General features: G+C 39.3%; 1 protein-coding gene across 1 annotated transcript in view; it reads left to right on the top strand.

Annotated features, from left to right (window-relative positions):
- LOC124873382 (inactive N-acetylated-alpha-linked acidic dipeptidase-like protein 2) overlaps positions 1–27,174 on the top strand; it is a 677,436-nt gene that overhangs the window by 516,088 nt on the left and 134,174 nt on the right. Inside the window, exon 14 of the mRNA XM_047373999.1 lies at positions 19,812–19,901. Coding sequence (XP_047229955.1) covers positions 19,812–19,901 — 90 coding nt within the window. The remainder of the gene's footprint in view (positions 1–19,811; positions 19,902–27,174) is intronic.

Genomic DNA, 27,174 nt, shown 5'->3' with positions numbered 1-27,174 from the left:
CGAGGTGTTCATTTTACAAGGATCCACTACATTAACCTGATGAACACCCAAAGATTTTTTAATCATCCTTTCTTTTCTGTTATTCCTCCTTCCCTTTGTTCTCTGTCCTGGCTCTGTTTCCAACCTTGTTATCTTGGTCTCCTCTCTCCCTCGGCTTCCTTATTGTGTGTATCAGTTGAAATGGTCGACTTTGCCACTGTTATCCTCTGCCATATATGATATTTTGTCTAGTCTCCAATGTCGCCATGAACCATTTTTTCTGTACTTTAACTAAACTCCTTACATTTGTGTTTCTGCATACATGCGACACTTTTCTTGTAAGATTTAACTAATGCAATCATCTAAAAATGTTTTTTTTCAGTTAGTCAACAGGATTTTTTTTTTTTTTGCTTTCCACCCATGTCTTTCTATGTCCCTTACAGTGCTATTTTTGTTGTTACAAATTTAGATTTACAACAATCTATCTATCTTAAGATAACCAGAGTAAAAACAAAAAGCAGTTTTCAAATGATGCTCTAATTTTTCAGGGGAGAAAAGGCTTTGCTGGTCCACCTGAAGGAAAACGTAATTGTCCATAAACCTAATAACTTGTTGTGCCCCGATTTGTGGGACCAGCTGCCATCAAGTGTCATAACTAAGTCTTTTACATCACTGTAGAGGAATGAACCACATTTTGTAGCTGAATTTGATTCTATTGGCTGATTACTCCTAGTCCTATAGATTCAAGAAATCACTTTAATAGGGCCTGTTTGAAAAAACAGAGACTAAAACAGACTTAAAGTAACAATTTTTCTGCTAAAAAAGAAGAGGAAGAGCAAAAATGTGGAAGTCATTTTAATTTGGAGATGTCATAATGATAATAATTAACTTGTTAATATCTATTTTCAAAGCATTGGGAAAGCTTACAATTAAAATTAAGGGTGTAGATATACATCCAGCCTTTAGTACTTTTAGTACTTATGTTGGTGTCAGATGCATGATTTGATAGTTAAGACAAAATAAGCCCTATAAATTTGAGACAAACTATGAAACTCTCTGGTTTCACAAATGGAATAAAAGTTTCACAAATGACAAACTGTGTTCTAAAAATCTAATTCATTCTCTTGTTTTTTAGAATTATCCTCTTCCAGTTTACTCTAAGAAAGTATTTTAGATTTTGATCTAAAGATGCTCAAATGTTTAAAACTGTAGAATAACCCTTTAGTTCAGTACTAATGGGAAGCTCTGACGAAATTGTCAACTTCTGCTTGGCTAGCAGTTAAAGTCTCATGTTCATGGCTACCTCAAGTCAGTTGCCTATGTTTAGTTTTCATACAGCTTTAGTCAGACAACTATGTGTCTTAAAGCTTTTCCATGTCCACTTTCAGCCTTCTCAGTCCAAACAGCAATCTGTCCCAGCAATGACACTGGTAGAAATGATGAAAGGGCACGGAATGTATAGTGTTTGCTGCCATTTCATAGGAGCTGAAGGTCGCTGATCAGGGCTATACATCTAAAACAAAAATTGTCACCAGGTCAGCTAGAATATTGGTGATACATCAAACTATGATGTGAAGCATATTTTGACTCTTTTCCATTCATGGTTCCAGCTCTTGTGATTATTAATATGAATATATTATTCAATATGTATATTTTAATAAATAATATTTCAGTCTGTTAAGTGTTGTCCGGTGAATACAAGCCCAATAAGGTGGTGATATTAGGACAACAGTGAAAGGGGTGAGCCAAGCTCTGGCATTATTGAACAGCAAAACAGCGCATTATGGCTGGCCTGTGTTTAAAAAACCACCCTTCAAATAGAGTTTGTCTTAACTTTAAAAACACATCATTACCTGAGCAGCTAGTCTGCTAGCACTTGTTGGACCACTTGTTTGCTGAATATTGGACCATTTGCACGTTGCTGGACGCCACTATGCCTTTCCAACGTCATCGGCCATTTTGTACCGCAGGATAGTCTGTCCTACAAAACCCAGCGGCCACTGCGGCTGATATGACGGGGCCGTCCCAGGTCTGACGTCACAGGAGGCAATATAGGAAGGCGAACATTTGAAAGAACCTGCTTTTCACGCTGCAGACCGGACCAGCAACTGAAGCGCATCATTCTGGAGAAGAGTCCCAAGTGGATTTCATTTATTCTCCTTCGTTGGCCAATGAAAAATTCATGAAAGAGGTTTCTGGAATAAGAAGGCCAGAAATTTCACTTTGTCGATCGAAGACAAGAGTTTAACATGTAACCAAAAACAAAAAAAAACACGGAGTGTCAAGGAGATGGATCGCCACCTTGTTTTATCCAGTCGACTACTGACGGTCAGATCATATTTTCCCCTTTCGCCAAGGAGGCCAGAGGACGAAGATTAACTGTTCTTCCTGAAGTTAACTGTGGACGCACGTTAACTTCCAACTTTCCCCTCCTTCTCTCTCCCTCTGCTGAGAGGAGACAATGACAAGTAAAACCCATCCTTTGTTTTTATTTCTTTCTTAGAAATAGTCTGGGCAGGGTAGAGGAGGTTTTAGTGCGATTAGAATCTAATGTGTTCTGAATTGTATGTGCATGCCATTGTTTTGAAACTTGCTGGTACTTTCGGAGGCCGCCGTGTCTCACAAGTGTGTCTTTACCGTGTGAACACCTGCGCGCAGGTGCGCTGTGAAACTGGACTGCTATAATAACCTTATGGTGAAACTTTACTGCTCACTGGCTTGCCGCCAAACGTTTTATTACCCTTTGTACTCGGGGTTTACAACCTTGCTGGGGGAAGGTTTATGACTGTGTATCTCACTGAGCTACACTTTCTGGTGGGCTGCGCTCCCAAAGCTTCGTTCAACACCATATTCCCTTGTCATATTATCACTTTTGCCATAACTGCTGGTTGATTCCATACGCACTCACTGCTGTTTTGCTTTATTTTGTTTAGTTAGATATTTTACCCCCTTTTGTGTAGAACTTTGCATGTTTGAGTAGGTGAAGATTAATAAATCGGAAGAGCGGATTGTATCAGGCTGTGATTTAATAAATATTCACATAGATAAAGAGAAGGTGTTTTGTGTTTATTTTGTGCAAGAGTGATTCGTCAGTCAGAATAAGGTTAAAAGTTCCCCACGTTTCGGCAGAAACGGTTGATTAAACAGTGACATCTCTGGTAATGGTTATCAATTATTACTGAGCATTTAACGGTTGTAATTATCAAAGGCGATGAGCCACAATTACAACACCAGAAGACATCTCTGGTTTCGATTCATAAATGAGGATTTTGGTTAAGAAATAAATTTTGTCAAATTATGATTGTTAATTATAATTCTTGATAAATATTAATTAATCAATAATCATAATTCCAACACACTTAGCTGAGTTTTCTCAACACAAATAAAAACCAAACCTCATTAAACAAACATTATTTAGATTATTTCATTCTAATTTAATCTTCTCTGCCCAAACACTATCTCTTACGTGAACGTGCTGAGAGAAACGTCTCTGGGCAACGAGTTGAGGGAAGCTAAGCTTATTTCACCCTTTTTACGAATGAATGCTGGGTACTGGAACAACAAAATCATTATCTATCTGTTGTGTGATCATACTCACTTATGGTTCCAAGTTTCCAAGATTCTTCAAACTAGAAGCCTTACTCGCCGTCAAATCTCAAGGCCTTCACCTGACGCATGCTCCAGTCCCTCCATTAGCCACTGTCCGCAGCCGAAATGAGACCGAGCATAGGGGGAAACGTGGCCTTGGGTCAGAGATTCCAGCTCTGACTCCTCTTCCTGGGCTGTGTTGGAAGTAGGTTTATGCAATTTATTTTGAAAGGTGCAGAGGTTCATACAGGCCTTTGTGTACAGTTCAGTGTCCATGTTTAGCCATGTTCACGTCATGGCTGGGGTCCCAACACAGCACCGCACGTTTCCACTCCGCTTGTCCTCACGCTACTGCGCACTAAACCTGCTGTGTTTCCACTGACCCATTGATGGCTGGAGTTATGGCTTGAACTTCCACCTCCAGCCGTCAGCATCGAGCATTGTGCCACTATTTACCGTTACTGTTTCATGGTTCAGTGTGAGCCTTTTCCTTTATATCTTTATATTGGTGTAGAGGTGCTGGAGGAGCAGAGTTAGATGGAGACAATTCTGCACCACAAGTTAAGTGTATAGTCTGTTTAGTGACTTATACTGTTTATTCTGTGCTTAAGAAAGATGCATTTTAGTGGTTAATGTTTAGTGTAGGTTAAGCTGAAGTGTGTTCTCTCTCGTTCTTACCAACATCACTTGCCGAAACGTTTTAAAAGTTAAGTTGTTTGAGCTTATCCCAGCCCTGTGCTTTGTGGTAAAATCTGTGGCTTGTCATAATATATTTTCTCCACTACCTTTAGCAAACACCTTCTCATGCTGCTGATATACAGCTGAGCATGCCCATGGCCAATAAGTGAACAGAAGTTTGTTCACGTCACATTTTAGTCCTGCTCAGCCCCAATGGGAACTACTGGCGTGCAGGGACCAAGAAAACCAGTACCAAGCTCGAAAATCCAGTAATGAAAATGGCTGCCCGTGGAAAACGATTTGTGACTGCTACTATACAGTTTTAAGTCTGAAATTACCTCAAAGAGATGCCCTGAGCCAACTATTCAGACAGTGACCCGTCTGTCCTAATTGCCCCATTAGTGACTTCCATGGCCCTAATTAGTGTGATTGTTCTGATTACAACTTATAAGCCTGTTGGATAAGAGGTGAAACATCTTCAAGTCCAGTTGCCTGCCTTCTGTTTAGAAAGTTATTATTGTCAGGTCCTGGATAGCTGAGAATCTACACCAGTTTACATGTAATTTATACCTAAAAATCAAAATATTTCTGTACAAAATTCCTCAAAAATGTATTCAACATATTTTCTAATATCTCTAATCTATCTGATATAAGTAGTTCATTTGGTGCAATAGACAATTTATTATTATTTCATTATCATTATCATTATTTTTGCCTGTGAAGAATAAGGCCTTTCTTTCATTTCACGCACATGATGGAACGCAGCCCTTGGGTTACAAAGAGCCACGAGTGGTGGTTAAACAAATAGTCATTTGAAGATGTTTTTCTCCCAAGGACATGTTTTGTTTGATAGAGCTCATTCCTGAGTGATGAGCAGGATGCTTTCACTTGTCCAAACCTGTTATCATTGTCCTTCATGCTAAAGAGGTCCTTCACTGTTTGTTTCTTACAGAAATGCTAACACTGACATTTTGTAAGTATGTGCCTGTTTTGAACAGGCCCACACACACATTTAGAACAATTCTGCTATTATTTTGTGATTGCAGGTAATGCAGCTGATTGGACAAAATTGTCTTTTTTGTCTCGCCCCAAGTAAAAACTATGCTTATTAAACATAAGTAGCCAAAAAACAGCTTAGACATCATACTATAATCCTCTAGAGTTCAACGGTTTGACACTCAAATTCTGATTTAGGTCTGTCGTCCTTGTACACCTCTTTAAAAATTTGGGAGACTGCTGCAACATGATTGGTTTCTCAGATTTTTACTAACACAATATTAATGTTAACCTAGGAAGAATTCAAAAATAAATATCAGCTAGAATAACAGCTGCTATGTGTCTTGGCATGCTCTCCACCCATCTTTCACATGGCTCTTGGCTCAGTTTTTGCTCCATGTGGTTTGATGGGTTGTATCGGTCTTCCTTCTGGTTACATTATAAAGATTTTCAACAAGATTTGGATTTGAAGATTGGGCTGACCATGACACAGTCAGATTGACCTAACTGTGTGATATTGAGCCTTGTCCTCTTGCAAAAAATTATTATTCAGTTAGATAAAATTTTCAGAGCTGAAGGAAGCAAGGTATCTCCCGTGTTCAAATCATCCATGACTTGATTCATGTTTATTTCCTAAAGATAATTATGCCAGATTCCAGCCTTGATGAAGGGACCCCCAGATCTTCACCGATCCTCTACCAAATTTCACAGTGGGTTCAGGCAACCTGAAGATTTGACCTGTCTCAATAAATCTGAATATCATCAAAAAGTGAACTTATTACAGTAATTCAGTTCTTGTATATTTCAGTGTATGCATACATCTACTGAAATCCCCTAATTCAGTTTCTCAGAAAGAATATTACATATGATTAATTAGGGCTGGGTGATATGGAAACAAATCCTATCATAATATTTTTCATATCAGTCGATATCGATATATATCACGATATAAAACAAATCACTATTTTTGTCATCCTCTAACATTCCCTGGTACTATTAAGTGAAATTTGAAGATATCAGAAGATTATTTTTGTTTTAAAGATTTTTTTTTAAAGCTGAACATGCAATCATATTCAACTGTTGTGGATAAATAAAATCAGAATCAGCTTTAATGCCAACTTTGTGCACACAAACAAGGAATTTGACTCTGGTACACGTTGCTCTCCATGAAGCTTTTATTTTGTTGGTATAAATAGAAATAAAAATATTTTTTAAAAGTACATATATACATAAGTGACTTTACAAGAGAAGATAATGTGAGATCGGTCAACATATGCACGGTGTTGTTTCCGGACTGTCAAGTGTTAATCAGTCAAATTGCCTGGGGAAAGAAACTATCTCTGTGGTGGCTGATTTTAGCAGACAGCGCCCTGTAGCACTGACCTGAAGGTAAAAGTTGAAACAGTTTAAAAGAGGTATATTTTAAACTAAAAACACTATTTTTTTTTTTGTCTGACCTTAATTAGCCAAAATACCTCCACACAACAAACTGCTCAGACCTTTCTTGTCAACGTTGTCATTTGCTTTGTCTTCTGACCTTTATTCTTTTCGGACACTAATTTTTTTTCTCTTTTTTCAATGATGTCCTACCTGTTACTTGAAGTAACAGACTACAGCTGCACAAATATTAGCTGTTAGTGTGTCTGGCTGCTACTGTGCTGTCTGCGACAACGTAGCTTTGCATGGCTCTATTCCAGCCACATGATTTGATCAGCGTGGAACAACGCTTATTATCATTGGCTATTCATCTTACCTGCATATAAAAGGTCTACATCAGGGAAGGGCAACCCCAGTCCTCGAGGGCCAATGTACTGCGACTTTTAGATGTGTCCCTGTTCCAACACACCTGAATCAAATAATTTTATGATTAGAAGGACTCTGGTGAACATGACTGCATACCGCAGTCAAGTTCACCGCAGTATACCTAAAACATTTGATATAGGTTTGTTGGAGCAGGGACACATCTAAAAGTTGCAGGACACCAGCCCTCGAGGACTGGAGTTGCTCATCCGTGGTCTATATCTGCTGTTTCTCATATGTCTATCGAGGAAAAGTTATATCGAGATATATATTGCTATGGTTTCATTGCCCAGATGAATAAAAATTGACATTTAGCGATATCGTGGTCTACAAAATCAGGGGAAAGACAGCTGTCTGGACAGTTGTCAGTCAACAAAAAGATTTTCACAGTGTGCTGCATTCAGACATATTAGTGGAAGGTTTAGTGTAAAGTTTAGAAAAAGAATCATAAGTAACATGGGTAACCATAGCCTTCGGAGGATTATAAAGCACATTTCTTTGAGGTTGGGGAACATAGATTGCTGCTGGAGTCAGTTCTTCCAATTCAATTCAATTCAGTTTTATTTATATAGCGCCAATTCACAACACATGTTGTCTCAAGGCACTTCACAACAGTCAGGTACATACATTCAAATTAATCCTAACAATTGAACAGTGCAGTCAGAGTTAGCTTTTTATTCAAATTGGATAAAAAGTTTTTCTATCTAAGGAAACCCAGCAGATTGCATCCAGTCAGTGACTTGCAGCATTCCCTCCTCCCAGATTAGCATGTAGAGACAGTGGACAGTCACTGGTGTTGACTTTGCAGCAATCCCTCATACTGAGCATGCATGTAGCGACAGCAGAGAGGAAAAACTCCCTTTCAACAGGAAGAAACATCCAGCAGAACCAGGCTCAGTGTGAGCGGCCATCTGCCACGACCGACTGGGGGTTTGAGAGAACAGAGCAGAGACACAAAAAGAACACAGAAGCACTGATCCAGGAGTACTTTCTATGGGAAGGAAAAGTAAATGTTAATGGATGTAGCTCCTTTAGTCGTTTCACCTAGAAAGAAAGAACAGATAAACTCTGAACCAGTTTTCAAGGTTAGAGTCTGAAAAAGAGCACATAGAGTTTGTTACAGTTAAGCTCAATTAATTGCCATGTCTAGGAGAGAGAAAGGGTTAAACACTAAAAGACAGGGCTATGTGGATCATCGGTAGAGGGTGAGCATTAAGTTATTGCCAGCAGAAGCTCGGACGATTCCCCACTCCAGAAAGGTGTTACAGGTAGACACAGAGCCAGGCCATGTGTAGCTTCTAGGAAGAGAATAGAGAGAACAAGGTTAAAAGCTGAAATAACAGCAAATAATGCAAAATTGGAGAGTAGTGTGAGAAGGTAGCAAAGAGGGTGAAAGTGGTTGTTATGTCCTCCAGCAGTCTAAGCCTATAGCAGCATAACTACACAGATAGTTTCAATTCAGATTATTTATTTAAATGGCGCTTATTTACAACAATGTCGTCTCAAGGAACCCCACAAAGGGTCCCACTGATGGTCATTGTTATACTAAAAACCACAAGGATTGGGATACCTCTCTCTGTTAGACTGATTATAACCATTGGAAAAGAAAAGGGGTCATGCAGGTAACAGAAATGGAGGGTGTGTTTGCACCTCAACCATAACTGAGCCGATTTAGGCTAAATCTGACTCCCCCTTACTCCATCCAACAGGGAGGGAGGAAGGCTCCCTCCCTGATAGACTAAGCCACTCGAACTATAAGCTTTATCAAAAAGGAAAGTTTTAAGCCTAGCCTTAAAAGTAGACAGGGTGTCTGCTTCATAGGCTAAAACTGGGAGCTGGTTCCACAGGAGAGGAGCCTGATAACTAAAGGATCTGCCTTCCATTCTACTTCTAGAGACTCTAGGAAGCACCAGTAAACCTGCAGTCTCAGAACGAAGTGCCCTGTTAGGAACATATGGAACAATCTGATCTCTGATGTATGATGGAGCTAGATCATTAAGGGCTTTATATATGTGAGGAGGAGAATTTTAAATTCTATTCTAAATTTAACAGGGAGCCAATGGAGGGTAGCTAAAACAGGAGAAATATGATCTCTCTTTTTAATTTTCATCAGAACTCTTGCTGCAGCATTTTGAATCAGCTGAAGGCATTTAACTGCATTTTGTGGACATCCTGATAGTAAAAAATTACAATAGTCCAGCCTTGAAGTAACAAATGCATGGACTAGTTTTTCAGCGTCACTCCTGGATAGGATATTTCTGACAATGTTCTGGAGGTGAAAAGAAGGAAATTCTAGAAACCTGTTTAATATAGGATTTAAATGACATGTCCTGGTCAAAAATAACACCAAGGTGTTTTACTTTATTACCGGAGGTCAATTTAATGCCATCCAGGTTAAGTGATTGACTAAGCAGTTTATTTTTTAAAGACTCCGGTCCAAAGACGACAACTTCTGTCTTGTCTGAATTTAGAAGCAAAAAATTTAAAGTCATCCAAGTTTTTATATCTTCAAGACATGCTTGTAGTCTATCTAACTGGTTGGGCTCATCAGGATTTATGGATAAGTAAAGCTCAGTATCATCAGCGTAACAGTGAAAATGTATCCCATGCTGCCTGATAATTTGACCTATTGGAAGCATATATATAGTAAAGAAAATTGGCCCACGTACTGAACCCTGTGGTACTCCACAATTAACCCTGGAGTTTAAAGATGATTTATCATTTACATGAACAAACTGGAATCTGTGAGATAGATAAGATTTAAACCAGCCTAGCGCTGTTCCCCTGATCCCTACAGCATATTCCAGCCTTGTTAAGAGAATATTATGGTCGACTGTATCAAATGCAGCACTGAGATCTAACAGAACCAGAACAGACACAAGTCCATTATCTGAGGCCATAAGAATTTAATTAGTGACTTTCAACAGAGCTGTTTCAGTGCTATGATGAGCTCTGAAACCTGACTGAAATGGGGCTGGTAATCAGAGGGAACACTTCCTTAAATAATTTGGCTGGGATTGGGTCTGACATACAAGTTGAAGGTTTAGATGAAGCTAATATTTCTGATAACTAAGGAAGCTTCACAGGATCAAAACAGTCCAAACACAAATTAGGTTCTGCAGTTATTTCCAATGTTGTCTCACTTGCTGAGGATGAAGTAATCATCTTCAGGAGTATGTCAAAGATTCTCTTTTTAATAGAATCAATTTTATTTAAGACGAATCCCATAAAGTCATGGCTGCTAAGAACTAAGGGAATGGATGGCTCAACAGAGCTATGACTCTGTGTAAGTTTAGCAACTGTACTAAAGAGAAACCTAGGATTATTCTTGTTCTCTTCTATTAATGATGAGAAATAAGCTGTTCTAGCTTGGCAAAGTGTCTTTTTATACAACAGTAGGCTATTTTTCCAGATTAAGTAGGAATCCTCTAGGTGTGTAGAGCGCCATTTTCTCTCCAATTTTCTAACATTGTGCTTTAAAGTATGCAGCTCTGAATTAAACCAAGGAGCCAGCCTCCTATGAATGATTACCTTCTTTTTCAAGGGGGCTGCATTGTCTAATGCATCACGCAATGATGAAGAAACACTATGAACAAAAGAATCAATTTGTGAAGGGGCAGAAACAGAATTATTGCCCTCCACTGTGTTTTTCAGTGATAATGAGGAAATTAAAAGTGGAACAGATTCTTTAAAGGTTGTTACAGCATCGCCTGATAATGATCTGCTATAATAACATTTTCTTTCAGGTGTGGAGTACTCGGTTAAATTAAACTCAAAGGTTATTAAGAAATGGTCAGACAGAACAGGGTTATCAGAGAATATTGTTATGTCTTTACACTCAATGCCATATGTCAGCACAAGGTCCAGAGAATGAAGACAAAGGTGGATAGGTTTGTTAATGTTTTAAGCAAAGCCAATTGAGTCTAAGATAGCATTAAACGCTATATTTAGGCTATCACTTTCAGCGTCAACATGAATGTTAAAATCCCCCACTATAATAACTTTATCTGTATTTAACACTAAATCAGATAAAAGGTCTTAAAACTTAAAAGATCTAAAAATTGAGTAAGGGCCTGGTGGATGGTACAAAACAACAAACAGAAGTGGTTTTAATGTTTTGCAATTTGGATGAGGAAAACTAAGGATTAAATATTCAAAAGAGTTGTAGCTATTGATCGGTCTGGGACTAATCAATAAATCGGACTCCTCCTCACCCAGTATTTCGAGGAATGTGAAAATTTAAATAATTAGTAGGAGTTGACTCATTTATAGTAACATAATCCTGTGAGGCAAAATAAATAAATCTGATTGTCACAAATCAGGTCCCTAACTAGCAATGTCTTTGAAGAGAGAGATCTTATGTTCAGTAGGCCACATTTAATTTTTTTATTTTTATTTTCAGTCTGAGTTGTGTTTATTTTTATGAGATTTTCCTGATTTCCTCCTTTTAGATTATTTTTTAATCTATTGAATTTTGGCCGTGGGCGAGACACTGTCTTAATAGGGTAATGGCTTGGTAGCAGTACAGAAGCTGCAGAGAGGAGTGTTAAACTACAACCCTGCTTCCTGGTCTGAACCCTGGGTTGTCAGAGTTTTGGAGAACTAATAAATTTGGCCAGATTCCTAGAAAGAAGAGCTGCTCCATCCAAAGTGGGATGAATGCCATCTCTCCGGATCAGACCAGGTTTTCCCGAAAATGTTCGCCAGTTATCAATGTAGCCCACATCGTTTTCTGGACACCACCTAGACAGCCAGCGGTTGAATGACAGCATGTGGCTAAACATGTCGTCACTGGTCAGATCCGGAAGGGGACCAGAGAAAATTACGGAGTCCGACATTGTTTCGGCAAACTTACACACCGAAGCAACACTAACTTTGGTGACCTCCGATTGACGTAACCGGGTGAATAACAAGTTTACTGTATTTACGCTTATCCTTAGCCAGCAGTTTCAGGTAGGATTTGACATCGCCCGTTCTGGCCCCTGGCAGCCATTTGACTATGGTCACTGGTGTCTCTAGTGCCACATCTCTGACTATGGAGCTGCCAATTACCAGAGTTGGTTTCTCAGCGGGTGTGTCGCTGAGCGGGGAAAATCTGTTAGAAACGCAGACAGGTTGGTGGTGACCTGTGGGCTGGGATCTAGGACTATGCTTTCTACGTACCTTGTACTCAGGCCGGCTGCGTGGGCTCTGCTGGAGGACTGCTACGGGGAGCTACCGTTGGTGGCTCCGCGCTGGCTAAGGTGCCTCGGCTATCTGCTGGTTTTTCAACAACGCGAAGCCGGGCCTCCTTCCGACACCCTTGCCTCCAAAGCTACAAAAATGCTACATTTATTACACGTACCATTATCACTAATGGAGGCAGGGGAGTAACTGAACATCTGACACAGAGAACAGGAGAGAGGAGGAGACTCAGAGAGAGAAACAGCCGAACAGGTAGCCATGGTGGAGCTAAAGATAATGCTAAGCTAGTGACCCCTTACCACTACTAGAAAAACTGTATAAAACATGGAGAGTCCCCAAACGTTAAAAGTAGCAACAGAAAGTAAGTGTTTTAACGTGCTTATGTATTGGAACAAGTAAGAGATATCACAGTAGAGAGAAATCAGATCAAATGAGAGAGCCTTCACTCACCAAACAATTCAAAAACAGCAAAAACAGGAAGTGACGTTACCCAGAGCAACAGAGCATCCACCTACCTGGCCTAAGAAGTAACAGGACAGGACTGTTGCTCATTGGTCAAAATTCCTTTTTTCAGATGGAAGTAAATTTTGCTTTTCATTTGGAAATCAAGGTCAAACATATCAATACCTGCTTTTTTCACCATTTGATCATTGTGTTTGATTGGGTAGCAAACTGGCCTGTCCTTAATATAGGGAATCCATGAGCCATTGCCAAGAGGAAGATAAGAGAGACCATGAGCCAACATAGTAGAAGGCCGCTTTACACCATCCTGGGCTTGCTTAACACATCAGCAGAGTCACAGGTTGATCACCTCCAGATCAAGCTGCGTTGCATTTCATGCAACAGAAACTCCAACCAGGATCGGCTCTTGGCAAAGGCCACATAGGCAGTTGCCTAGGGCACACACTGCTGAAGGGGGTGCTGCTGCAAGAACCACAAACAGAAATAATAAAAATGGAATCAAATAAATATTAGCAACAATCTGCAGTCCTGACTGCAACCCTGCCCCTGTGCCTTGCTGTTCCTCATTCTGATGGACCTCGCATGGCTGAAAATTCAACGTCCCTACTGATGCGCCACATCAGCTGATCCAACCTCAATAGGTAGAAAATGTTTAAAGGAGATAGTTTGTGTTTAGATGAATTTGCAGTGTCTCAGAGTGATTGATCCCCTTTCAGACATGTTCCTTACGTTTTCATTGAGCTCAGCTGTATCTAATGTTAGCAGGCAGACTCTGTCATTGTTAGAAGCTGAAGTCTGCATATGATTTGCAGCTTCGGATGTTTCATTGTTTGTGTTTTCCACCTGAAACAGCTGTAAACTGATGTTAGAACAGCCTTATAAGAGTTTACCCACTGAATGGTTGTTGGACTGTATTTTCTCTGTGAATAGATCGTAAATATCTTTTTACTCCCTATCAGGTCCATTATTATTTATAGCTTGGATCCTCTTACTGCCCCAAAAGCCAAACTGTTTCTTAGTTTCACTTTTAATTGATGCTGACTTGTTCAGTGTGAATAAAATAATCAGAATCAGAAAAGCTTTATTGCCAAGTACGTTTTTTGACATACAAGGAATTTGTTTTGGCGTATCTGTATAGTTTTTTTTCTGTCAGTTTCAATTTCCATCATTTCAATTCAGTTCAGTTTATTTATATGTTGGGATTATGATTATTGATTAATTAATATTGATCAAGAATTATAATTAAAAATCCTAATTTGAGAAAATGTATTTCTTAATCAAAAATCCTCATTTATGAATCTAAACCAGAGATGTCCCCTGGTGTTGTAATTGTGGCTCAAAGCCTCTGATAATTACAATTAGTAAATTCTCGGTAATAGTTGGTAACTATTATTAGATGTCACTGTTTAATCAACCATTTCTGCCGAAACGTGGGAACTTTGACCTTATTTTGACTGACAAATCACTCTTGCACAAAATAAACACAATCGCCTTCTTTATATCTATGTGAATATTTATTAAATCAACAGCCCTGATACTATACGTTTTCCGATTCAATAATCTTCACCTAATCAAACATGCAAAGTTCTACACAAAAGGGGTAAAATATCAAACTAAACAAATAAAACAGACAGCAGTGGGTGTGTATGGAATCAAACCAGCAGTTATGGCAAACAAGTGATAATGTGACACAGAGCGAAGTTTTGGGGAACGGCCCGCCAGAAAGTGTAGCTCAGCTACTGTGAGCCATAAAACATCCCCCACTGCTGGGGATGTCCGAGCACACAAAGGGTTGTAAAGCCTTTGGCGGCAACTAATAAAACATGAAGTGTCGAAGACAAAGAAGATGGTTGATTTTCACCATGAAGTTATTATAGCAGTCCAATTTTAACATCACAGGTGACACACAGTAAAAACACAACTTGAGAAGCGCGGCGGCTTCAGAGTCCAAAAGCAATCAAGTTTCAAAACAATGGCATGCACATACAATTCAGAACACATTAGAGTATAAGTGGCGATTCTACTCACACTAAAATCTACTCTACCCTGCCCACGCTATTCCTAATAAAGAAATAAAAAATAAAATAAAAGGATGGATTTTACTTGTTGAGGGGTTACTGCGCATCCGCAGTTAAACTCCAAGAAGAGCAGTCAATCTCCGTCCTCTGTCCTCCTTGGCAAAAGGGGAAAATATGATCTGACCATCAGCAGTCAACTGGAACCAAAACAAAGGTGGCAATCCGTCTCCTTGAAACTCCGTGATTTTTTGGTTACGTGCTAAACACACGTCTTCAATCGGTAAAGTTGAAAACTTACAAGCCTTCTTATTCCTGTAAGCTTAATTCGCTTAGTTTTCTCGTTGGCCAACGAGGAGAATTAATAAAATCCACGTGGGACTTCTTCTCCAGAATGCTGCTTCAGATGCCGGTAACCGTGTCTATGTCCCAAGCTGAAGGCAATGGTGGGCCGTCTCATCCTCTGTTATATGCGACGCCCCTGTCTTATCAGCCGCGGTGCCCGCTGGGAATTGTAGGAGCATACTATCCTGTGGTACAAAAGGGCCGATGACATTGGAAAGGCATAGTGGCATCCAGCAACGTGCAAATGGTCCAATATTCAGCAAACAAGTGGTCCAACATATGTAGCGGCAATTCACAACACATATAATCTCAAGGTACTTTACAAACAAAAAAGTCAATTCAGTCAAATTTTACAAACACATTCCAACTCAAGTACAGCATTTCAGTCGGTCCTAGTTATCAAGCAATGCAGTCAAGTTCAGTTTAATATTCAAATTAGTTAAAAAGTTTTCTCTCTAAGGAAACCCAGCAGATTGCAATGAGTCGGTGACATCCAGCATTCACTCCTCCTGGATGAGCATCTAGTGTCAGTGGACAGACACTTGCAGAGAGACTGTTTAAGTGACCTACCAAGAGAAGGGCAAATGGCTGCTGGGCTGAAATTCATTGTAAAAATGGTTGGAAACAAGCCCCTAGAGGCAGGGCTTGACCCATATGAAAGCTAGGAAAATACCTTTTATCAATGGAAAGCAAAGAAGAGCCCAGCTGAAGTTTGCAAACAATTCTAGGCATAACAACATAGACGAGTGGAGTACACATGAATCTCATTAAATTAGAATATCATCAAAATTCTAAAATCTACCAAAATCAGTTACTTAGAAAATTGGAATGCAACATTTAACTATTTAGCAGAAAAGATCTTCAAAATTAGAATTAGCTTTAATGGCCAAGATTGTTTGCAAAAACAAGGAATTCGACTAACTTTAGAGTAAATAAAGGGAAAGATAAAACTAACTATATGTTCATATGTGTACATTAGTAATGTACACATATTAGCAGGGTTGATAGGTGAGCTTTATTTACAAGGTGTGTTGGCAAGGCTTTGTTACCTCAAAAAGTTCCATTTTAGTGATATAACCTAATCTGTTAACTGAATAAACAGCTTGTTCAAATGAACCTCTAATGATTTTTTTTATGAAATTCTAATTTAAATCAAGAAAAAGCAGAAAAGGAAAAAAGTAGGCCTAAGTGCTGAGATGAAGGCACGGTGAGCTCCTGTTGTGTGAAAGATGAAGTGAGCTGTAGATTAGCAACACAAAGGGCTCTAATGTGAATGGAACTCAGGTGTCTTTGATCCTGGCTAAAGCTCTTTTGTTTAAAACCTTCAATTCTCCCCAGCCATTCATCCTGGCCCTCTGAAGTATAGAACAGAGTGCTTGATTTGGCCTGCTCTTTAGCACTGCGTTTCTAAGGCTAATGGCTCTAAGCTACTTTGGAAGGGATGGTAATTCACAGGTGTGTGCTGAGAGTTCGTAGGTTTATGTTTTAAGGCACTGGAAGCCTGAATGCAACTAGATTGTTCAAACTAATTTTAGCTTCTATCTATAATACCTAAACAGGGCTCGATGATGGTAATGATGATGATTTAACCCCTCAGTTGGGCTTCACTGTGTGACTGTTTTAGTATTTAGTCCTGTTAGTGTCACATGATGTTGTTAATCATTTGTCTAATCAATCCAGTCCAATTGCAGTTAACACCATAGAGTACTTTCATGTCACTGTTTAAGAGCCTTCAGACCTTGCTAAAGCAACATGTCTATAGAAGGCAAACTTTTAATATGATGAAGTAATCCAAGGTTGTGAACAAAACACTGACATGCTTACATTGAGCTGCTCCCCTGCAAACTGGTGTCTGTTTCAAGAGATTGTTTCAGTGCAGGTCTAGATGCCTTCTTATCTTCTTAGTGTGACCTTTGCAGTGACCAAGGTGGTATACATATTTGGTAACCCGCCACTGGTAACTCTTTAAGCCCTGAGGGGTTTTAGAACAATTTTCGCTCCACAGTTATAAGGTCTACTTGCAAACTTTTGCTATCTGTGTAAAGGTAAGACATAAAAGAATATTTTCCAAGTGGAACCACTACTACAACTGTTACTACATCTAAATTATTTGTCGGTGTTTGCCTGTCCGAAGAGAGATAATCACAGAGCCAAGCTTGGTATGAAGTGGTGACATGATTGCAAGCAGGGGTTTTGAGATAGCTTTTTCTTTGCAGCTATTTTCCACATGATTAAGTTATTTTATGAATAACCTTATTTTATCCATATATACAGGGGTTGGACAATGAAACTGAAACACCTGGTTTTAGACCACAATAATTTATTAGTATGGTGTAGGGCCTCCTTTTGTGGCCAATACAGCGCCAATTCGTCTTGGGAATGACATATACAAGTCCTGCACAGTGGTTAGAGGGATTTTAAGCCATTCTTCTTGCAGGATAGTGGCCAGGTCACTACGTGATACTGGTGGAGGAAAACGTTTCCTGACTTGCTCCTCCAAAACACCCATAATGGCTCAATAATATTTAGATCTGGTGACTGTGCAGGCCATGGGAGATGTTCAACTTCACTTTCATGTTCATCAAACCAATCTTTCACCAGTCTTGCTGTGTGTATTGGTGTCATCCTGATACACGGCACCACCTTCAGGATACAATGTTTGAACCATTGGATGCAAATGGTCCTCAAGAATGGTTTGGTAGTCCTTGGCAGTGACGCGCTCATCTAGCACAAGTATTGGGCCAAGGGAATGCCATGATATGGCAGCCCAAACCATCACTGATCCACCCCCATGCTTCCCTCTGGGCATGCAACAGTGGTGGTACGCTTCTTGGGGGCTTCTCCACACGTAACACTCTCGGATGTGGAGAAAACAGTAAAGGTGGACTCATCAGAGAACAATATATGTCTCACATTGTCCACAGCCCAAGATTTGCGCTCCTTGCACCATTGAAACCAACGTTTGGCATTGGCATGAGTGACCAAAGGTTTGGCTATAGCAGCCCGGCCGTGTATATTGACCCTGTGGAGCTCCCGACGGACAGTTCTGGTGGAAACAGGAGAGTTGAGGTGCACATTTAATTCTGCCGTGATTTGGGCAGCCGTGGTTTTATGTTTTTTGGATACAATCTGGGTTAGCACCCGAACATCAGACAGCTTCCTCTTGCGTCCACAGTTAATCCTGTTGGATGTGGTTCGTCCTTCTTGGTGGTGTGCTGACATTACCCTGGATACCGTGGCTCTTGATACATCACAAAGACTTGCTGTCTTGGTCACAGATGCGCCAGCAAGACGTGCACCAACAATTTGTCCTCTTTTGAACTCTGGTATGTCACCCATAATGTTGTGTGCATTTCAATATTTTGAGCAAAACTGTGCTCTTACCCTGCTAATTGAACCTTCACACTCTGCTCTTACTGGTGCAATCAATGAAGACTGGCTACCAGACTGGTCCAATTTAGCCATGAAACCTCCCACACAAAAATGACAGGTGTTTCAGTTTCATTGTCCAACCCCTGTATGTTGGGGTCATTCATTTTGGTTGGATAGACCACCTGGGCTGTGCAGTTCAACATGTGCAGCTCAACAGACATCACAGCTTTGACGTCACCCGGGATTATAAAACCAGCGGAAACCAAACTTTCGCTGCCATTTCCAGCATGTCTCATGGAGCAACAGAAACTCGCAGGCGAGTTACTTTTTTCTCCACACAGCCATTCCCGGAAGAGCATGAAAGCTGGAATTCTGTCTGATACAAGAAGGTCAGAAGATTCATATAACGATCGAAGACCACGCCAACACTCCGGCGCAGTTGAAAACCCACAGAGGTTTTATTCGAGATTTGGGGCAATCAGCTGCTAGTGGCTATGGGCGCAGCCCACCGTCTACCAGTTGATCGATGAAAATCGACACATCAGCACACCAAGGGGGCTTCTTTTTCCAAGTTAACCCATAAAACTGCAGGTCTGATCTTCATAGACACTCAATGCGCATATAATTTATTTTATTATTATTGTAAGGTAGTCATTTTTATCCCCATTGTGTAGAATAGTGCTTGTTAGTTAGGTGAAGGTTTTTGGACCAGAAGAGTAATTATATCGGGGCTATATGGTCAATAAATGTATATAAAGAGAAGCGTTTGTGTTTATTTCGTTCAAAAGTAAATATTCTGTCAAAATAAGGTCAAAGTTCCCCCACCGATTGGTGAAGCGGCTGATTAAACAGTGACATTTAGCATGGTTTGATTAGTAATTATCAATTATTAAGGGCAATTAACTAATTGTAATTATTAAGAGCTTTGAGCCCATAATCACAACACCAGAGGACATCTCTGATTTCTATTTGTAAGTAATGATTTTTGGTTAAAAAAATTATTTTTCTAAATGATGATTTTTAATTATAATTCTTGATGAATATTAATTAATCAATAATCATAATCCTTACATATGTACTCTAAAAACGTATTTGTTATTTTAATCCAAATGCTAACTTTATGCATTGGGTAAAAAAATTTTGGTTTAGTTTGGCGGGTGCGAAAAGAGATGGGGCTTGATCATTTTTCAAGGCTACCATTTTGAATTCTGCAATGAATTAATCAGAAACTAAGGCCACATTTAGACCTCACCTGCAACTGAGCCAATGTTGTCTTTGCAAAGCCCTGATTTAGACTGATATATTTTGTTCAGGTTTAGACAAATCTAGAGGTTGTCTGTACTTAGAAAGATTACAAAGTGTCATGTCTAACATTTCCATTTTGCTTTTCAGACCACCAGTTTTCTGTCAGAGGCCCAATTTTCTGCTGAGTCGCCAGAAACACTCGACCCCTTGTTCAAGTTCCACGAAACCATTGCCAAGGTAGGGCTACTCTTAATGGCACAGGGGTTGTTTGAACTTCTAGTCATTTTAATAACCAAACAGAGTAAAATTGTATTTCCTGAGACTGGAAGAAGTCTGAAAAAGTTCCTGTCAGTCCCACTTTGTGGGAGAAAAAGATGTGATGTGCTGTTGGATTAGATTAAAAAAAAGAGATACAATGATGTGACATTGTGGTAAAAGTAACATAACCTTAAAATAGGGAATTTTACACCCTGTATCCCAGACACAAAGACTTTACAATACTGGACCATATCATAAATAACACACATAGTTTTCACACATACATGATAAGAAACAGTTTGACAGCAACTTTAGGAACATATTCAGGTCACTTCAGTTCAAAAATACTTTATGTTGTTGTAGCTTATTATGAAGGTTTCTTCAAAGAGCCGTTGTAGATGCTGATGGTTGTGGGCAGGAAGGATCTCCTGTAGTGCTCCGTCTTACAGCAGATCTGAAGAAGCCTCTGACTGAAGACACTGTTGTTGTAGGACAGTCTCATGAAGAGAATGCTCAAGGTTCTTCATAATGTTCTTCATTTTATGAAGAATCCGTCTTTCCACAATGATCTCCAGAGGTACCAGAGGAGTCCCCAGAACAGAGCCAGCCTCCTTTATCAGCTTGTTGAGCTTTTTTAAGTCCCTGGCTCTGATGCTGCTTCCCCAGCAGATGATGGCAGAAGAGATCACACTCTTCACAACAGACTTATAGAAGATCTGCAACATCTTGCTGCAAACACCAAAGGACCTAAGCTTCCTCAAGAAGTACAGTCTGCTCTGTCCCTTCTTGTAGATGGCTTCACAGTTGTATCTCCACTCTAGTCTGTTGTCCAGGTGAACACTCCTCCACCACCTCCAATTCTCCTGTGATGGAAATAGTGTTTGACCTATTCTTGTTTCTCTTAAAATCTACAATCATCTACTTTGTTTTATTCATGTTCAAGTTACTGGTAGTTAAAATACTTCCAGTTATACATTTTAACTCCATGAATAGGTAGCCACTCTTATTTGATTATGTTTTTTACTGACACTGAACCTGACCACCAGCAGCAGGCACCTCACAGCAGCAGAAGAGCTGTCGTCTAAATAACCAGCAGGGTCATCTTTGATTCTCCATAGAAATAGTTTGTTTTGATAAAATAAAATAAAAGCTTCCCTCAAATACTGTTTGAGGGTTTTTAAAGTTCTCTTTAGAACTATCCATTATACAAATTCGCTTTAATAGCAGGATTTTGCAATTTAAATAGTTTGGAATATAAAATGATTAGCTTGTTGGAACTGATCTAGAAACTGTCTGTTAACTTGGATACAGAATTAGAAATAAATACATAAAATCTTAATTTGCCAAAAGTGGGGCTTTGTCAACACTGCAAAGATTTGTTTTCCAGTTGTCTACTTCACAGTAGCCATATGTTTCTCATGTTCAAATATCAGCTTTCCTGAGGTGTACAACACATTCTAAGGATGAGTGTTGATGTATTTATTCACAGCTGCTCAGTAGGCACATCTTTATTATAGATGTCTAAGAACCAATGGCAACAACCATCTTTTATATGCAGTCAGACTCATTGCCAGCTTTTGTCAGTCGATGTATCAGCTAAAACAGCAGGGTTATTAGCCAAGTACAGCATAAAACATTCATTTTCATGTCTGTCAGTCAAACTCTGTCCTGTTTATTAGTGTAAACTAGGGCTAATATAGGCAGTGCTGCAGCAGCAGTTTACTTTTTCTTCTGTTCAGCATCATAGTAGATCTAATTAGAAAAGCTGCAGCAGTGATTTAGGATTATAATTTTAAATTTCCACAAAGGGCAGATTATCTTATTTTATTCTGCAACATCTAGAAAGAAATCACATGATGGTATCATGTGATTAAAATCGTGATATTATTTGCATTACTGAAATAGATTCTCCTTTGTCCTGGTTTGACATCTTTATAAAAGTCCAATAAACACACAGAGCTCGCATAAGCTGTTGTCAAATGAAAACTTCTATCTCATGTAACTGGGCCTTTTTACCATAGCCCTGACTGTTAAGAGGAACACTCTCATTGCTTATAAATGTCACCAGTTAACAATAGTTATCACCTCTGTGGGAAAGCTGTCAGCGCTTACAAATTGCATAAGGCTCTGTGACATTTTCATTATCTTTTATGGAGCCGGACTCTAAATGAAGACTCTTCAGCTTGCTGTGTCTCTGCCTGGGCAACTCATATGTGTAAAATGACTTAGTATAGCAGGACTTGCAGAATTTTTCAAATATATGTCATCCCATCAATGAATTTAAAGATGCATACATTTTCAAAAGAATTAGATTTTTCCTTTTTATTTTAGAATATTTTTGTTTCACAGTACAGCTTATTGAATATTTTAAAAATCTAAAACAAATCTTACTCCTAAAAATATCTAAAATTCAGTGTTACATCATAGTAGTTACCATGAAACACCAGCAAAAAAGTGTTAAGATAAGCATGTATTGATATAAGCACAGGATTTTAGTGCCTTCATAACCCCTGAAACTTTATCCTGTTTTGTCATTTCAAAGCCACAAACTTCATTGTGTTTTACTGAGATTTTATGTGACAGATTAAAACAAAGTTGTGCACAATTTTGAAGTGGGAGGAAAATAATGCATGGATTACAACATTTCAAATAATTAAAAATCTAGCACTGTTTCATGTCTTTTTTTCATCTAAAACCTCTAACTGTAATGTAGTGCAGCAAGTTTTCTTCAGAATAACTGGAATCAACATATTTGTAATTGAATCTCAATATAAATCCAACGGTTCTGTGAAGGCCTCAGGGCTTTATTAACGAACATTAGTGGACAAAAATAAACTGGAGACAATGGACCACAGCAGGGAGAAAATTGTGGGGAAACTTAAAGCGTGGTTATGCTAGAACACAATATCCCAAGCTTCGAACACCACATGAAGTCCAGTCTAATTCAAGAATTGAGCTGGGAGCAGCAGAAACCCACAGCCCAAGTGGGAGAATCTGTTGATAGGATGACTATTAGTCGTGCATTCCACAAATCTAGCCTGTATGGAAGAATGACAAAAGGAAACTGTTGAAAAAAAAGCTATTAAAGGTAACATTTGCCACAAACCATCCAGGGGACACAGCAAACATGTGGAAGAAGCTTCTCTGCTTAGATGACACCAAAATCAAAGTATTTGGCCTACATCCAAAACTGTGTGTGAAGGAAAGCTAACACTGTACACCAAACTGAGTGTGTGCATGCTGTGGGGATGCAGTTCTTTAGCAGGCACAGGGAAGCTTGTCCCATTGGATGGCAGGATGGATGGAGCTAATACAGGTAAATACAGAAAAAAACTGTTAAAGGCTGCATAAGATTTGGGCAGAGGTTCACCTTTTAGTTGAACAATGGCCTTAAATACACAGCCAGAGCTCCAATGGAAGGGTTTTATTTAAAGCATATTTACATTTAGAATGGCCCAGTCAAAGTATGTACTTAAATCCAGTTGAGAATCTCTTACAAAAAAAATGAAAAATTATGTTCCCAGGCACTTGCCATCCAATTTCACTGAGCTGGAGCTACTTCACAAAGAAGAACAAATCAGTCACCAAATATATAAAGCTGGTAGAGACATACCCCAAAAAGGCTTGTAGCTGTAATTTCAACAAAGGTTGGTTCTAAAAAGGATGGACTTAGAAGGCTGAATGCATGAACATGATGCTAAAAAACAACCTTTGTCTTGGTGATTGTTAAACTGCTTTGTGTTAGTCTATTAGATAAAACCAGGATTAAATTCAATGAAGTTTGTGGTTGTGATGTCAGTCAGTGAGTCATTTTCTATTCCACTTCTTCCATAGTGGGTCACAGGGAAGCTGGTGCCTATCTCCAGCAGTCTGTGGGTTGGAGGTGGGGTACACCCAAGTCGCCAGTCCATCGCAGGGCAACACACAAATAACCATGGAAACAAACACATTGATTCATACACCTAAGGGCAATTTAGAGAGACCAATTAACCTAACAGACATGTCTTTGGACTGTGGGAGGAAGCCGGAGTACCCGGAGAGAACCAATGCATGCACGGGGAGAACATGCAAACTCCATACAGAAAGACCCTCGGCTGGGAGTCGAACCCAGGACCTTCTTGCTGCAAGGCAACAGTGCCACCAACTGCGCCACCATGAAGCCCCGTGGTTGTAATGTGATGTAAAAAAAAAAAAAACATAAGAAAATGTCACAGGTAGAATATTTCTGGAAGGAAGTGTTTTATTGCAGGAGAACAACAGTGAAATATTGTATGACAGATGCACAATGTTTCACTGAACATGCATAGAAATTCACTTTTCTCAAAGCAGTGAGAGGCCTGTTCAATATCTGCCTCCAATGTCTTCAAACATGGCTGTTTTATTTGAAATCAGTTATACTGTAGGTGAAAACGAGAGACGGTTTTGACTGGCGTTCCTGTGTGTATGTGTGTCAGCAGAGTTCGGTGCTAGCTTTCTCTGTTCAGGTGCCCTTCACATTGAGCTCATCCCTGCTGGATGGTGATTGCTCTTTTAAAAGCTGCCTAGTTGGCAGCTCATTTTTCTCTCCTGATTTAATTCAAACACCTATTTCCTTCATCTGCACAGACAGGTGTGGAAACTCACTGACCTCAAAAACAAATATGAAAAGTGAGGACAGCTTGTTCTTCTAACTCAACATGTACGTGTATAACAAGCCAGCATGATGCTTCATTTCTCCTCTGTCCTTCTCATCATCTATGGGTTGAACAGGTTTGCGTGTCAGTGCCACTAAAGGTATTTGGGAGTGAAATATTATGCCTACAAAATTTAATATTTTAAATGACAAATATGTTATATATTTAATTCAAATTCATTTGGCTGAAGGGTTAAATTAGTGACATCACAGCTAGAAGTGCAGTTTTTGCAGCAGCGGTAAGGTTTAGGACTAAGAGGGATTTTGAGTTTAGGTTATGTACTAGTAATTATTAGGTCTAGGGTTACGTTTGTGAGAGTTTTAGTCAGTGGTCCCCCCTTGCTGCTCGATAGCCCCGCAGAGTGTGGTGTGGAGGTCAGAGGTGTGCATGCTCAAATCAAGATCAGGGCAAATCTTGTGCACCTGGTTCTCATCTTTATGCAAAATGTATGGTGGAGGCAGTCATACCAAGAGACCTTGGCAGTAACCTTTGGATTAGTAATGTGCTGCTGTGGAATAGGACAAGCCTATTCCATTGGGTGCTAGTTTTTGGGTGGGAGCCCAGTTTGTATGTGTTTGTTGTGTGCTGTGCTTAGTGCTCACATCTAAATTAAAAACTTAATTTAGGTTCTAGGTGTTTTAGGTTTAGAGTTTTGGTTCTAGTGTAGAGCTTATCCATGTTGTGTATTTTATGTGTTTAGGAGGTTTAGGGCTTTGTTTTGCTTTTGTAAGTGGTACTCTTATTGTAACTAAGCTGTATTTTATGTTAGGTGTTTTAGGTTTAGGGCTATGTTATTGGGGTAGGGCTTACTTTATTTGTGTAATCTTATGAAATTTAGAAATCCTTAGGGTTAGGAAAGTCCTCGGGGCTAGGGCTAATGTCTAATGAATAGAGAGTTTAAAAATGGAAAGTTCAGTATCCATAAATCCAGGCCAATAGGTTGGTTACATAGTGGAAATTGTCCTCAGGAGGCCCTAGTAGCTTATATTAAGGCTGATTTAGGTTTAGGAAATCTATGAAAGCTAGGTTCTAGATCCCATAAGAATACATAAATGAGTAATACAAATCTGTCCCTCGGATAGCCAGCTGTAGCATGAATAGCACAGTTGGCTGCCCTGTAGCTCTACAACATCAAACTTGCTTTTTCTAAGGCAAAACCAGGAAGTGTAGGAATTGATAAATGTTGTGCATTTTTTGTGCAAATGTTGTCCCTTCATGTAACACAGATTTGAAGCAGTCCTAAGAAACACAACTTTTACATTTATTAAATTAGTGATTCACAGGATTGTGACTGACTAGTGCAGAGTGTACCATGTCTCTCATCCAATGACCAGCCACCCCCACAACCCTGCAAGAATAAGGATAAATGTAAATAAAAGCGAGTACAATAATTTTTAACCTTAAACACTTTAAACAATTTAAACTTTAAACAATGATGTTATTTTAATCCATCTGTATGTGGGTTCGGGAGAACATTGTTTCAGGTGAGATTTATGTGACTTTGGTAAGTGTTTGGGACTTTTATTGTTCGGGTTTCTGGCAGTGCCAAGATCAACAAACTAGATGTAGGTCTTAGCATTTTGGCTTTTAGTACACTTTACTTTTAAATCAGACAGCCACTATGATCGTATGTTCTCTACATGTTCTGTTCCCAAGACGTGTTCCACACAGGATCATTCGCCCCCATCAACATGTCCTGTGTAGATAATCATTGGCTACTCTGAAAATAACTACACTATTTAAACATGATGAGAGGTTAAAGGTTCAATAAAAAGTGATATCTATGTTGTTTTTTAGCCTGGAGTTGTTAATGACAGTAGAGGTTCACTCTGATCGGGTCCCCTCTCAGAGTAGCCATAAGCTTCAATCTCTGAGTTCTCTAAATCTGGATTGTGATTAAAGTAAAAACACCAAGACAATCATCCACTTTGAGTAAGATATTAAGTGCTCAAAAAAACATTGTAACAGGAAATCATTCTAAAGACTCTGAACTATCCCTTTAAATACAAAAACAAAAAAACTTTACTGCACTGCTAAACTAGTTTTTGCTGTTGTATTCAAGTAAGTTTCTTTGGCCACATGAAGCTTAGACAAGTGTAATAAGATCACCTGCCAGTGCTGTCTCACAAGCTGCACACTGTCCTATTTAGCAGATGAGAGAATATGACAGTGTTTGGATTGTCACGACAAGTGGCTTGGAAAATAATAAGACAAGTATGTGCCGCTGGGGTCCAGTATGTGTACAGATTGCTGTCATTGGGGCTGTAATGTGTTATTTAGTTGTCTATCGACAAATATCTTTTCTGTAACAGTGCTGGTTGGACAGGACTTTTTCATATGAGAGGGAAAGAAAAGTAATAATTTGCTGATGGAAGTGAGAACTAGGCCTGAGTCCATTAATGCAGCGATTCCTAAACATATCTGTTTGGGACCCACAGAAGAAACCTTTTTTTAAAGAGACTTCTGACTCTTTCTCTTTTAGTTGAGTGTGCAAGCTTTACATTTCAACTAAGCAGGGTATAATGAGGACCACAAAGGTATATTTGTAAGTATTGGTTTTAGCACTAATGTGTGTAGCT

Source organism: Girardinichthys multiradiatus, chromosome 9 (assembly GCF_021462225.1).
Source record: "Girardinichthys multiradiatus isolate DD_20200921_A chromosome 9, DD_fGirMul_XY1, whole genome shotgun sequence".
NCBI classification, from domain to species: domain Eukaryota; kingdom Metazoa; phylum Chordata; class Actinopteri; order Cyprinodontiformes; family Goodeidae; genus Girardinichthys; species Girardinichthys multiradiatus.
This window is presented reverse-complemented; position numbering and strand designations above follow the sequence as displayed.